Source organism: Barbus barbus, assembly GCF_936440315.1.
Source record: "Barbus barbus genome assembly, chromosome: 6".
Taxonomy (NCBI): Eukaryota; Metazoa; Chordata; class Actinopteri; order Cypriniformes; family Cyprinidae; genus Barbus; species Barbus barbus.
The window spans coordinates 20410125-20425635 of NC_136734.1; the positions used below are offsets into that span (position 1 = coordinate 20410125).

The following is a 15511-nucleotide window of genomic DNA, read 5'->3' on the forward strand; positions in this document are numbered from 1 at the left end:
GTCTGAGCCTGGAGCTGACCCTGTGTGGTCACCCATTGTCCTATTTGAGACCCATATCATTGGCAGATGAGACATGGCTGTATTGATGTATCTTATATGCAAGACCCCAGCAGTGCGACCTGTGGTTTAGTGTCTTGCTGGCTTAGAAGAAGATTGTACGGGATAGAATGGTGAATTAACGTGACGCTATGCATATAATGGTAAAGGCCTCTCGGAAAGCCATGTCTGTCGGCCGCTAAGTCTAACATTCCCACTGATTCTGTGCACACATCTGTGGAATTCTAAACAATAGTTTAAAATATTTATTTTTAATGTTTTATACCTTTTTATTTCGATTGGACTGTATAGGTCAACAGGAAGGTCGATGGAACCTCAACTTTTATTCAAGTCGCAATTAAGTCGCATAAATAAAGACTTGCGACTTGACTTGGACTCGTGAACAGCTGATTCGAGACTTGAGTTGGGATTGTGACTCGTGAAATGGGAGTTTATATGAATGCATCTCTGAGGGAATAGAATGCATATTAAAGCAGTGTTCATAACTGCATCGACATCGGCAACCAAGGAAACCCTGTTTAATTATGCTGTTCCATAAGCGCCACCTGCTGGCAGAGAGTGAATCTGCATTCTAATTTAGCCTGTCTGCTGTTTTGTTTCTTGCAAATATGTAAGGGATAATCAACGGCGCACGACGTGGAGGCAAAGAACCGCCCGACACGAAGCAGGTAAAAATGACGTTTATTTTCGTTAGTTACGGCTCGTTAGCGCTAGCATCGAGAGAGAGAGAGATGACAGTTGTGTGTACCTGCTTGCTGCGTCTGTGCGTCTCTCTCTACAAACAATTACTTCAAAAACAGTGATTTTATCACCTCGTTGCTCGGGAATATAATGTAGCGATCTAGTATCTATCTTTTATTTTAGTAATAAAAATCGCGGGGAAGCATTGACAACAAGTTTATGTGTGTGTGTGCAGCACAATCTGCGACCTCCTCTCTCTCTCTCTCTCTCTCTCTCTCTCTCTCCGTGTGTGTGTGTGTGTGTGTGTGTGTGTGTGTGTGCGAGCGAGTGAGTGAGTGATGTGTGTAGGTTAGTGTGCATCAGTTAAAGCAGCGCATTAATATGGAACGGTGATTAAACTGACCTGGAACTACCTGTGCAGTTAAACGAATTTAATCAACACCTGCCAGCCAATCAGATTCCAGTATTCAGACAAACCATGGAATAAAGGATTATGTAGGATAGTTTCACAAAACTAAAGACAGACCATTCAGTTTTTGCTTCAAATTTTTAAATGATACAGTCCAATTTACATTAAAAACCGCTCGTGCTGCATGTATGCAGCCTCTTTGTTTGGATTGTGTTTAAAATACTGTGGTTGCCTCTAATTTTAAATGGAAAAAAAGTGCAGACAAAGCCTTGGTTTGTTTATATGAGTATTCTTTCATTTGTGTTATTCATTTGATTGATTGGGGTTTGTTTTAAAATTTCAATTTTGTTTTGTTATTCAACATGTTTCAATTTTACAAAAGAAATGCTCAGCATTTTGTTTGAGAAATAATAGAAGGTCAATAGTATCAGGGAATCAGGTTTTCAAAACTGATTTAACCTTAGAGACTTGACTTGGACCTCAGAGACTTGTGAACTTGTCTGAAATAATTGTTCTTTTGAATTTTCTTTTCATCAAAAAATCCTGGGAAAAATGTTTCATGGTTTTTATCAGTGATTTAAAAAAAAAGTTCCTTGTGCACCACATCAGCATATTAGAATGATATCAGACTTGTTGTATAATTTATTTTTATAAAGGACAAAAAATAGTGAGGAAAACGTTCTTGTATAAAAAAAATCTTAATAAAATAACATAAGTGGGTTTAAGAGAGAGAGGTAAAAAAAGATTTAGAAAATGTGTGATTTGACCCTTTTAAAACACGTTGGTAGCTGGAAGAAATGTAACTCTTTCAGTAGGAAAAGCCAAGGGGCAAGAATTTTCTGAATGACGGGTGTTTGATTTTTGTGCATTGTCTCCTGTGGATTTCTCTGGCTGTGGATTCTGATCTACCATTAGCTCTGTCCCTCCAAAATGTGTTTTTTTTTTTTTTTTCTTCATTCCAATTCAAATAAAAACCCCTCATTTTGAGTCTTTAGTTGGTGCATGCTTTATATGACAACACTCCTCTCCAGCGGGTCTGTGATCACCACCCTCATCACGTTTAGAGGGGGAGGTGAGGAGCACTTAGCGTTCTTACCTGCAGGGTTTTCATTATCAGACTAATAAGACAATATTAATTATGCGACAGCACTGTGCTCTAATTACAATGACAGGCGATTGTGCTCTCCTCTCCATGTCAATTTATCTATAGGAGGGCAGCGAAGGCAAACACTAATATTCCATATGATTATTTAGGATATTAACTGTGAGAATTGATTCTCTGTTTCTCGGTATATTGGCCTGGGGGAGCTCCCCCTGAGACCGCTCGTAACATGCAGATAGTTTGAAATGATAAGGTTCAGGAATTGTGATTGCATCACCTGTGAGGGATGTATGAAGGAATGAACCATGTGAATCCGATGTTCCCACCACCGAACATACGCTTTGTATGAATTCTGCTCACGGGGTGTTCTGTGAGTCTGGGGGCAAAAAGTTAAACCTGTGAAAATAATCTTGTCTGAATACTGCACAAATAATATATGAACTATTCATTGTTTTGTGAAGAGAGAAAAATAGCCCAGAGCTGCTCAGGGATTATTTGGGGCATTTCTCAAGCTCTTAGTGATGTGAACTGTACAAACTCTGCACGAGTTCTAGAAAAGTCATATTTCTTTGGCTGCTTTTTATAACATATGATGTCTTTGTAAATAGGCATTAGTACAAATTAAAAGCAGCAAAACAAGAGTAGTTGCTTTTTCAAGCTCTTTTTCAAGTTTTTATGGAGTATGATCACAAATGAGGAAAAGAGAACTGGATGTCTTCTCTTCTTTTAGACAAAGCTTTGTATTCCCTGCAACAAAAAATGTATTTCCTAAAGATTCCATGAAGTCAGTGTTAGCCCTGATTTGTCTTTGGCTCCCACTGACTATTTAAAAAAAAATATTTTTACCATATTATCATGTCTGTTTGTCCTTTAGTTGTTCAGTTGAAACCAATGTAATATGTATAGTAGACTATTACATATATATGTTTTTGATTTTGAGATGAAGCAAAATAACAGCAGCCTGTAATTGTAAAATAACAGCAAAATTCCTTTTGAAGCTGAATATGATGCTTGACTCGAATTATCCACTTCAGCCACCATACTATCCACTTTCTGCTGCCTATATATGGAAGATATATAATTCTGCTATATTGTTTTTCCACCCTGTGATGTTAGCATGTACAGTCCACTCTCCATTGGCACATGATGAGGGAACATGTTGCACGCATTCTTATCTACAAGACCCCTCACCATCTTGTCGGACACATATACTCAATCATCTGTGAGAGTGAATGGCCGTGGACCATCTGGAACAGAACCCACGCACCCTTTCAAGACCCTCTCATTCTCTTCTCTCATATATCAAAAGAGAAGCACCTGAGGCACTGAAGCAATAATGTAGTATAAATGAAATTTCCTGCAAGGCTTATTGATGTCATTAAACACAAGCATATTGCACTTCACAACCATTTTAGTCTTCATCAGAGAGCTTGACATTTAGTGAATTAGGTACTGTTGAGCTGCCTGTGTCTTCCTACCATCACTGGCGTCGCCGCCTCCGCCACGGTCTGTAGAGATATCCGTCATCTCATTTAGGCCCGCTGACCGCTGACGAGCGCTAATATCCCTTTGCATTAGCTCATTTGAGCCTAATGTACTTTTGGTGTTTGTAATCAAATAAGCAATAGCTTAGGCTATGCCTTATGGCTTTAAATGAGTATGTAACCATTACGATTGCATTATTACTCTATCTAAAGGTTTTGTTTTGAGTCATGATTGTGGGTATGAATTCATATGCACATTTGTTGTATTGATTCTCTGCGTTTGAACTCACTGATCATTTTTTGATTGGATTTTTATTATCCTATTAATATGTTCAAATTTGATCTATTTGAACGTCAGTTTTAGACCCTATAGTACATAGTACCGAAATTGTTCATTGTGTAAAATGCAGAAATACAGAGATTATTTGTATTAATTTATTAACTATAATTTGATAGTTATTAGTTAAGATGTGTTCAGATGTTGTTGCATTTACAAACTTGTCTTGTCTTTGTCTAACTTGACTTGTCTAAACTCTTAATTTGCATTTAGATACACTTCAGACAAAAATAATAATTCATTATTTTATTTGATACTTTTTATAATTCATTCATTCATTCATTTTTTATTTTTTTTCATATGCATTTTGGAATGGCCATACAAGAAAGTTAACACTGTTGGCCAAGGAAACTTTCTTTTTGCCAAGGAAAATAGGCAAAAAGCTAAAATCACCCAACAGCCTGAACAAAATAAAAATTAATCTTTTCTTTTTCCTTGCCTAGTTTTGTTGATGGTTTTCAAGGGCATTTGCATCATGCAACCTTGTCTATGTAGGCATCTGCCTAATTTGACTAGTTTTTATATGGTTAGTTACACATTATCATTTGTATTTTCCATTATTTGTTTCCCTCCCGCCTACAATCAGACCAGACCTGTCAATCTAGACCGTGTGCATCACACTGACTTCACCCATCAGCTCTGTTTGACTGTAGATCAAGACCTCACACATTTTGTGACACCAGCACAGCTGACAGTCTCAGCCGTCAGACACAGATCCGGCTCCACCACCTTCACGCCTCATTCCAGTGGGGCATCTGTTAGTGCCTCCACCCGGGTGGGCCGTAAAGTTCTCTCTGACTTGGCATAACAGGATGAGCGTGTCCTGAAATATAAGCCCCGTTACATTGGAGCTGTTCTGCTGATTGTTGCCAAATCACAACCACCATAAAACATCTCATCTTAATTAGCGCATTTGCTATTCACCTCTTAAAACACTGTAGTTTCAGCTGTTGCAGATCGTGAGCTAAAGCAAAACAAGAAAGAAACGCTCAAAGTTGTTGATGTCACTGAACCATGAAACTTTTGGCCCGGGGTTGAAATTGCACTGTGTACACGTTCTTTAGCAATTTAGCTGCAGGGATAAACATACCTTACATCAACACACTGTTTGTACTCTAGATTTGCCCCGCTTTAGGCTGACAGCACCCGTACACTCAGCTCTCTGAGCAGAACAAGTGCAATCCAGACAGTTCCAATTATCTCATTCACTGCGGCTTGTCGAGTGTACAACTGCATGGACTTTGCATATATACAAAGAAGTGTGATTAATTCTGATTGTCATAAAGAAAAACGCTTTTATTTTTTTTCTGTATAGGTTCAGTTTGAGTTGCATTACAATATTCTTTGTACAATTATACCAAATAAATCAAACTACACAATGACCTTTATCACAGATTTTGATTATGTATTTCCAGAGTTATTAATAAAATAAATCTAGCAGGGTTTTTTTCTCAGTTTTTTTCTCATTTTATTTTATTATATTACCTTTGCATTTCATTACTGAAAACAAGTTAATGCAGCTGCATGAGTGTTTCTAATACAAATTCTAATCATTTATTGTTATTATAATAGTAAGTACATGTAACGTGTAACAAAGACACCTTAAAATAAAGCGTTTCCCAATTTCTGAGTGATTATTATTTATTTTTTCCAGTTTAGTTTCTGTTCACTACTAAGATTACCTGACTTCGACTAAGAACCCCAGAAATATGAGTGGGGTCCATCTAATATTCTTTAACTCCCTTCAGTGTTTTTTTTCTAAATGTTCCATCCGGAGTTACAGTATATTTTAGTTTCAAACCAACTGGAAGATATCCTTAAGTCTTTCAAACAAACTTACAAATATGTCTCTCTTGTCTCCTGCAGATCATTACAAAGTATGTTTATGAACGCTTGGAGAACGACTGCAACCTGAAGAAGGAGATCCTCCCTGTAAGCAATGTCTTTTTTCCTCCTTAATACTTTAGATGCCCACAATTTGAATCTAAACAGAATTATTGCGAACATTGATGCAGTTGCGCTTGGCATCCTATAAGATTACAATGGTCTATATTGTGTGAAAACTAAGTTTTAGAGTGATATTCTTCAACACTTCTCAACTCTCCAGGAGAAAATTGCATTTGTTCTGATGGTAAAATTGTGTACGCTCAAGGAGATTCCTGGGGTGTGGTCACTGCATTCATATGAGCAATAATGTTATGATTTCTAGTACACTTTTTAAGAGGTGTATCATTAAACTACACATCATTTTTGATAGCGGGTGTTTGCACTTGGTAGAGACAGTATTTATGTCCTTTTAAAAGCACTGTAAATTACTCTCCATAAATCACCTGAACAATGCTGGCACAGGCTTTTATGAGCTGTTTTATTTGTGGAGAGTATTTACCAAATGATGTTCTTGGAGTCTGTATTGTCTTTCAGAGAGTTTCATGGGCAAAGCTACCTGTGACCAACTGCATTTAGTGCTTAATCCATTTATCAAAGTCCATTTTAAAGAGAAGTAAAGAGTGTTATTTCTAAGCATATGATTTTCTGCTCATTTTAGAGATTGCCGCGTAACTTATCAGCACACGGGAAGCATACACCATGTAAATGTCAAGATGGATTTGTTGCGATGCAATGAAGTCATCAGATGCAGACAGACAGCAGTTGAATGTTTTCTGCAGCTGGCAGTGTATAGCTCAGCATTGAGCGCCGTTCATTAGAAATTATTCCAGGCTCTGACTCACTCTGCTGTTTCTGAGAGTGTCCTGCCCCACTTTAATAAGAGTAAATATAGTTGTTGACACATATCAGGGGATTGAGGAGTTGCACAAACAACACAAAAACACCTTTTATAATCGGATCGAGGTTCACAGAGTTTGCCGTGTTCGACTAAATGATGATGGATGTTAGGTTTCTAGTATTACCTTTATTAGTTATAGACCGCTTCATTTACTGCAGAATTTTGGAATGTAGTGTGAACTCTTGTTTTGAAGTGCCCTAAGTATGTTCAATATATAAATGAAATTTTCAAACTGAAGATTTCATTGGCCGTAATCTTGTGCCCTGTCGTAATTGGCGACTGGCATCTCAGTTTGGAGCTCATTGTAATATTTATATTCCTTCAGGTTGATGCAACTGAGGATGAACCAAAAAGCTTTATTTACATGAGCGAGGATGCCCTCACTAACCCAGAGAAGATCATGGTTCTCATCCAGGGCAGTGGAGTGGTAAGGGCAGGCCAGTGGGCTCGACGCCTCATCATTAATGAAGACCTCAACAGTGGGACGCAGATACCCTTCATTAACCGTGCCAAAGAGGTGGGTTTTATTTTGTTTTCATTTTTTTAGTGAAGGGAAGTAATTAAGCACGATGTATACAATGTTACTTTCACTTTTTGTTGTAAAATAATTTATAATAATCATTTAGAAATGTTTTCTATTTTAATAAAATATAAAATATAATTTATTCCTGTGATGGCAAAGTTGAATTTTCAGCATGATGTTTCAGAAATCATTCTAATAGGTTGATTTGATGCTTGTTGTTATCAATTATTGGTGCCCATTTATTAGCAATGTTTTGTTTTTTTATTGTCAATGTTGAAACCAGTTTAATAATTAGACATGTTTCTTGAGCATCCAATCAGCATATCAGGATCATGTGACACTAAAGACTGAATTAATGATGATGAAATTTTAGCTTTGCCATCACAGGAATAAGTTAAGTTTTAAAATGGAATAAAGTGTTAAAAATATTTTAAATTGTAATAATATTTCACGATGTTACTGTTTTTATTAGTAGTGTAGAGACAAAATATTGATATTGCGATATATTGTTGTCCTTCTCCATGTGATATGAAAATCGATACACTAGGGCCAAATATCGATATTTTAATTAATACAATAAGCGCTTTAAATAGATTTCCCTGCTCTCAGCGTCTAAAAATGTGGCCGCATCATTTTCGACTTCTTTCCAAACTCCTTGTGCAAACACAAATCTCACTGAATTATTTCAATTAATGGGAAAATAAATGTTTGGAAATGTACATTTATATTTCCTACTGACACACTACAGTAAAAGATAGAAATAACTGACTTAAAACTATTTTTAGCTGGTGAAAATACTAGTGTTATAATAATTTTGACCACCACTGTATATATAAAAAAAAAGTTGATAAGCTGTTAAATGTGTTGGTTTACACACAAAGAAAAGTGTGCGCTTTTAATAAGTCCAAGAATAAAATGATTAATTTACCTAAAATGTCAAATTTGATTTACAGAACTTTCTGTTCTGTTTTCTAAATCTTAAGACTTGAATAAAGAGAGAGAACTTGCACTTCAACTTTTCACAGGCATTTTACTTTCATAGTTAGATATCATGATGTATCATTATAGGGTTGTCTAGCAATATATCGATTATTGCAAAAACTGCTGTGTCGTGAGCCTTGTATCGTGATGTACCCTGCGATTCCCACCCCTAGTTCTTACTGTATTTTCAATCAAATAAATGCAGCATTGTTGAGCATAAGAAACTTGAATGATCTTAATTATTCAAAACTTTTGACCAGGAGTGCACATTTTTATGTTTGTATTGTGAATTTAAAGCATAATGAAGTCTTTTTGTATTTTGTACACATTAAAAATATAGATTTTTATATTACTATAGTATATATTATTAAAAATGAATGTGGTTTGGTCTGTAAAGATATTGGCAGGGTGTGTAAATATCTTAACTTCTGGCCTGACTGGGCCAGTAGATTGTTTAACATCAACGGAAGTATTATCAGATGCTTGCAGTCTGAGCAACTACTGTATCTATCTCTATTTTCTCCTCTTTACTCTCTCCAATCCATAGATATTTATTTACCCAGCAAAAGGAGGTGTTTTGCTTTTACGTGTGTACTGTAAACTGTAATTTAGATTTTCATTTCTTTTCTCTGTCGGAGGACGTATCCCCGAGTGGAGTTATTTCCGTCCATCGCGGCTAGTCGTTTGTCACACCGCCCGCCGCTACCTGTGTAATTTCATCGGCCCGTGCGTTCAAATTGACTTAAGGGAGATCTCCCTCGCTCTTCCATCTAAATGTCATAAAACACACACACACACACACACACACACACACTCCCACACTGATGTCTGCAGGCAAAGTCACTTTTCGTACAGTGCCGGGAAAAGACGGACGGGGAAGGCGAGTTTGCTTGTATGTGTGTGTGAGACAGTGGCTTATTGCATTTGCGAAGAGGTGCGTTCTGGGGGCGTACTGTGATGGGTTAGACGGAAAGAATGCATGTTGTGCTCTGCCGACCATTTATAATGCTAAATAATGACATCATCATAATAGCATTTACAGGAAGAGAGATTCCAGAGTTTGTTGCGTGTATATCAGTGTGACAGAGGGAATGTGGCTGTCACTTTGCAATATCTGTATTGCTGAAGGGGTGCGGATGCGCTGTCTGATTCTTCAAGTGACGGCTCATGTTTGTGATTTCCTTTGTGATAAACAAGGCCACCTGAGGCCATGTGCCGAATACGCTCTGATCCCAGATCAGTCTGTTCTTTTAGCCTGTGAGATGTGTTATTCTGATGGGAATTGGTTACGTGCTTACAAACAGATTTCATTGCTCCCTGATCTGTCCTGTGAAGCTTTATTAAAAATTATTGTGAAGAAATAGATTTTAAAACAAAGCAGGTTGATTCTGAGTTGCTCAAAATTTTGATGTGGGCTTTAGACCAGGGGTAGGCAACATCGGTCCTGGAGTGCCGCTGTTCTGTAGAGTTTAGCTCCAACCCTAGTCAAACACACCTGAAGAAGCTAATCGAGGTCTTCAGAATTACTAGGGCTACAGGCAGGTGAGGTTTTTTCAGGGTTGAAGCTAAACTCTGCAGGACATCGGCACTCCAGGACCAACGTTGCCTACCCCTGCTTTAGACCATTGTCTTTATTACTCAAACGATCAAATGAGTACAGGAGCAGTTTTGAAGCCAGACCAGAAATAATCAACTGGTTTTGAGATACAAAAATAAAAAATAAATAATAATGAGAGAGAAAACTATAATCAAGCACTCTTCAAAGTTTAGTTTAGAAATCAAGTAGCAAATAGATACACTACCAGTCAAAAGTTTTTGAAAAGTAATATTTTTAATGCTTTTTAAACCATTCTCTTCTGCTCACCAAGCATGCATTTATTTGATCCAAAATACAGCAAAAAAAGTAATACTGTGAAATATTTTTACTTATTAAAATGTCTATTTCTATTAGAATATATTTTAATTTTCAGCATCATTACTCCAGTCTTCAGTGTCACATGTTCCTTCAGAAATCATTCTAATATGCTGTTTTGCATATAAACATTTATTATTATTATTATTATAATTGTTAATATCAATATTGAAGCTTGGAGACAGTATAATTTATTTATTTTAGGGGGGAAAGAAATTATAGAAATTAATAATTTTATATAGCAAGGATGCTTTAAACTGATCAAGAGTGATTACAAAGACATTTCTATTTCAGATAAATACTGTTCTTCTGAACTTTCTATTCAAATCAAAGAAACCTGAAAAAATTTCACTTATGTTTTCAACATAATAAATGTGTTTTTTGAGCAGCAAATCAGAATATTAGAATGATTTGAAGGATTAGAATGTGACTCGAGTAATGATGCTAAAAATTCAGTTTTGAGGAATAAATTAAATTTTAAAATGTATTCAAATAGAAAACTGTTATTTTAAATAGTAAAAATATTTCAAAACATTACTAAAGAAAGAAAAAGAGCTTTGCCAACACAGAAATAATTTTAATATATGTGTAGAAAACACTTATTATACACTTAAATCATAACAATATTTCACAATATTGCTGTTTTTACTGCATTTTTGATCATCAAATGCAGGCTTGGTGGGCATAATATACATAATAGGGTTTCAAAAACATTTAAAAAGAAACAAAACAAATCAAAAAACTCTTACTGACCCTGAACTTTTGAATGGTACTGTATGTAGGTGCGTTTCATCATATAGGTACATTCATGTTCATTCATGTAATACAATAATTTTTGATGTAAATCCACATTTCAAATGTTAATTGATTCGCTTATTTGCCAAGTAGCTTAGTAAAAAAAGGATATATACAGTGAGATGGACATTGCAAAATAAACCCAGGCAAGGGGCATGGACACAAAGTTTAAATATTGCGCATTGTTTTACATAATGAGAATAAGGAAAAGAAAAATAATGAAGTTTTTAGACAATATAGTTTAACAAAATATGCAGTACGCAAGCATTCCTTTCCGAACATACTGCAGTCAGAAAAAGAGAAGGGAAAGGAAGAAAAAAATCCTGCAACTGCATATTACAGATAAGTAAAATAAGATTGGATGGGATAACAGGGATGAGGAAAACTGAATAAAGTAGGGAATGAGTGAGTGAACCTGCGAGGGAGAGGTGTTGGAAGAGTTGCAGTATATTTATTGCCTCTGTCAAGAGCTCGTTTTCACTCATGCTTCCTGAGAGCCACTAGAGGGAAAAAGATCTCAAGCTTCCTGCATCAGAGAGACAGAGAGAGAAAAATCCTCTCACCTTTCCAGTCACGTCCTCACGTTAGCCTCGGATACATTTTGGCTGGGTCAATGTCAGAGTAACTGCAGGCTTAAACTGCAGGCTTAAAAGATGCTCTGAGTGAGCAATCAATCCGGCTCTGTCAGAGAGAGTGCGACCGAGGCGAGACGAGAGCAGAGGGGGGTGCCCATATGAGGTTAAATCAGTCATTTGAAAATATTGCAGCAAACAATACATTCATACACACCAGGCACGTGTCCTTGTACTCACATAAACACCGAGCTAGTTTAAGCCAGTGGTCTAAACTGGTCTTGTAATCCTGTCAGGACAGACCCGTGACCGGTTTTAGGGGTCACAGATCACCCACAACTCTGGTTAACAGTACTCGAATTCTGACCCTGCAATACGAGTGAAGTCAAAATCCCACAGTCTTTCGTTTCTCCAGCTTTTTCTTGCTCTCTCCTGCTTCTGACAGGTCACAAGGTAATGATTCTGCTACCATGATGCAACAGGCAGAGCTGTCGGCTGTCAGGAGTTAAACTCATGAAGGAATAAGCTGTCATTAAGCAAGCTTGCTTTCTTTCGCAAACACACACACACACACACACACACACACAAGTTCATACACATTCACTCTCTCGGCAACCCAGCTGTCAGACTCCGGCCCTGTTTCCCTGCGCTGCCATGGCAGCGCTCTATGGACGCCCATAGTCTGTCACACGCTTGCCGCTGTGGGAATAATGCACAATCTTTCTTACACAGTAGCACGTAGTCAGTGGTGTGTGACCAGCTAAACTCCTGCACACATGCAGCAGCTGGATCAGCAGTTATTGCGTTTATCTTAATAAAAGTTAATGTTTATTTAATTTTTCCTTCATTACAATACATTAACATTTCTACCAGCCTCAAACGTTTATACTTTTGAATGGTATATTATTATTTTATATTCTGAAATTACATAAAAACACTACCAGTCAAAAGTTTTTGAACAGTAAAATTTTTTGTTTTTTAAAGAAGTCTCTTCCTCTCATCAAGCCTGCATTTATTTGATCCAAAGTACAGCAAAAAACATCCTTGCTGAATAAAAGTAATTCTTTCTTTCTGACCCCAAACTTTCAGGCAGCTGTTAACATTTGATTAAAATTGGTGGATTTGGCAGTTCGAGCTTGTTGCATTATGGGATATATTCCTTCTGCACACTTCTAGCAGTCATCTGTTCATAGAGAAAATTTGCATTTGTACAGTATGCATACTGCATAAAAGTACCGAGAATAGTATGCCATCCAAAATAATATCTCTCATCCTCTTGTCACAGTTCTATTATTTTCCAATCTATTTTTCTTTGTCCTGTTCTTTCCCTATCTGTGTTTTCTCTGCTCCAGTCTCTGACCTGCATGTTTGTTTTTGCTGTTGCTTTGACCCACACCCCCTCAGTAAACTCTACCCCCTTCCTCCCTGACCCAAATCGACCCCCATATAGCTTTCTCTCTCTCACACACACACTCATATCCCAAACCTCCCCTTGCTGCTGACAGTTGGTTGCCTGCTTAAAAAAGAAAACGTCAGAAAAAGGAATAAAAAAGGGCAACTGCATTTCATTAAGAATAAAGTCTTTAATAAAAAATAAGATCCGTATCCCCCCACCCCCCCTCCCTGTTCTTGTTAGTCAGTTAGAAGCGACTCTGGAGACTTGCTAGAAAGAAAGAGGGGGTGTGGTGTTTTCAAAAGTGTGTCAAAAGCCTAGGGGTTTGTATCTGCCCAGAATTTCAATGGGAGGCTGAAAGGGGGCCGGGAAGCGGGCAAACTCAAACACAGGAATCTTGTTTAATTTCTGTCATGTTGCTTTTTTTTTTTCACCAGATTGATGTCTTTTTCAAAATCGGCTCACTATCTCTCCCTCTCTGTCATTTGCAGATGCGGTGTGATACTGTATGCCATAGCTGTCCTCTGAAATCCCCTAAGTTTTCTGCTTCCTTTTTCTCTTTACTGACTGGGGACCTGTTTTTTTTTTCTTCTTCTTCTGCATTTATGATTATCAGTCGATCCATAGCTCGCTCACTAAGGGCTAGCCTTTAGCATCAGAGATGTTACGCTTCCTGTATACGGGGGGAAACTGGTGCCCCTCAATGACGTTAACTAGATATAGCGGCGTGCATCGGGATACTGGGGGTAACTGTGGCCCAGCACGGGGGTAACACATTCTCCATCTTGCCGGAAGGTGCAGCATTTCCTGCAGTTAAAATCAATGAACTTGACACCTTCAAAGGGCCATGTGAGGGAGCGACTTGCTCTGGGGTTAAAACTCTTTTAAATAGCCCCCTGCGGGAATCACCGCTGTCAATAAAATGCAATAATTACCACACCCCGGCCTGGGAAGAGTGCAGGCAAGCCGGGCTAAATTAAAAATTGATCAGAAAGAGGAGAAAACATTATTTTTGTGGCCCTATTCCCCAGTCTTAACCGTGCACTGTCTCATCCGTGAACTGGCTGTAGTTTCTTCAGCTTCCCATTTTACGGTTTCCACCACTCTCTCGCTCTCCTACGAGCGATTTGCCATGTCGTTAGATGTTAAAAGATTTATTTGCCATTAATTGTCCTGATGGTGAGGTGTGTTGCGGATGAGGCTGGGTTTATGAGTTAGCGTTTCTCTTTGCAGACGTGAGCATTGAGAGCGCCTTTAGCGTTTATTGATTGCCGTCTAATTTTGACTGACTCGCCCCACCTCCGTAGCTTCATCTGACAGTCAGAATAGGTATCAGATGCTCATACATATAGCTCTGTCATCTTATTTTCACACAGACACATCTTCCCTAAGAGCAAGATGTTTTTCATTATATACACATGCATAAACGTATTCAAATGTCACTCGCTCATCACAGAGATTGTTGTGATGCCGTCTAGACCATCAGACAAGCTGCTCACATCACTGCGCAAAGATTTATGGGCTGTCTCTTTGGGTGGGATGATGTCATAGAAAGGGGATGGTGTACTATTAAAGTGCTGTGATATTACTGGTATTTTTTTTTTTTAATTTTGGACATGAAACAATGATAGAACATGTATTTTTTTTAATATATTAAATGATATTTAAAATATAATAATATAAAATAACACATAAATTTAAATAATATATGAAATAATATTTTTGTATTAATTGTATTTATATTGAAGATATTTTAATAAAATATATGCAATAGTAATGAATGATTATTATAAGAGTATGTTTTAAACCTATATGTGACCCCGCACTACAAAACCAGTCATAAGTGTCAGTTTTTTTGTGCAAAAATATCTAAATATTGAGAAAATCACCTTTAAAGTTGTCCAAATGAAGTTCTTAGCTATGCATATTACTGATCAAAAATTCAGTTTTGATATATTTTTGGTAGGAAATTTACTAAATATCTTCATGGAACATGATCTTTACTTAATATCCTAATGATTTTTGGCATAAAAGAAAAATGGATAATTTTGATCCATACAATGTATTTTTGGCTATTGCTACAAATATACCCCAGCGACTTAAGACTGCTTTTGTGGTCCAGGGTCACGTATGTTTGTGTGGAGCCTCACCACCTTGTCATTAAAGTTGTATTAATAAACGCTTTTTTGTTTTATTAAATTTATGTTAAAAGTTCAAATTTTATGAGAGGTATAAGGGTCTTCAGGGGTCCTCTCTGTAATATATCCTGTTTCGGTTTTTCTTACTGCATGTTGGTTGCACAACATGAATTTTGTAGATCCAACGACTTTTTTCCCCCTTCAAATATTGATAAGCAGAGAGGAAATTTTGTTTAAAATGTCTTTTTCCAAGAAATAATAGTAGAAAAATGGGGCCCAACTACTTACAAAAAAATGTATTTAATATTCTTCATCACTCAGTCATCACTGTGATATTGTTTA

At 37.1% G+C, this 15511-nt stretch overlaps 1 protein-coding gene across 1 annotated transcript in view; it reads left to right on the plus strand.

Annotated features, from left to right (window-relative positions):
* The window catches only part of LOC306871741 (cotranscriptional regulator ARB2A homolog), a 180316-nt gene that overhangs the window by 14264 nt on the left and 150541 nt on the right, over window positions 1-15511 (plus strand). The window contains exons 5-6 of the mRNA XM_079419866.1: window positions 5937-6002; window positions 7181-7372. Of these exons, the coding sequence (XP_079275992.1) occupies window positions 5937-6002; window positions 7181-7372 (258 nt within the window). The remainder of the gene's footprint in view (window positions 1-5936; window positions 6003-7180; window positions 7373-15511) is intronic.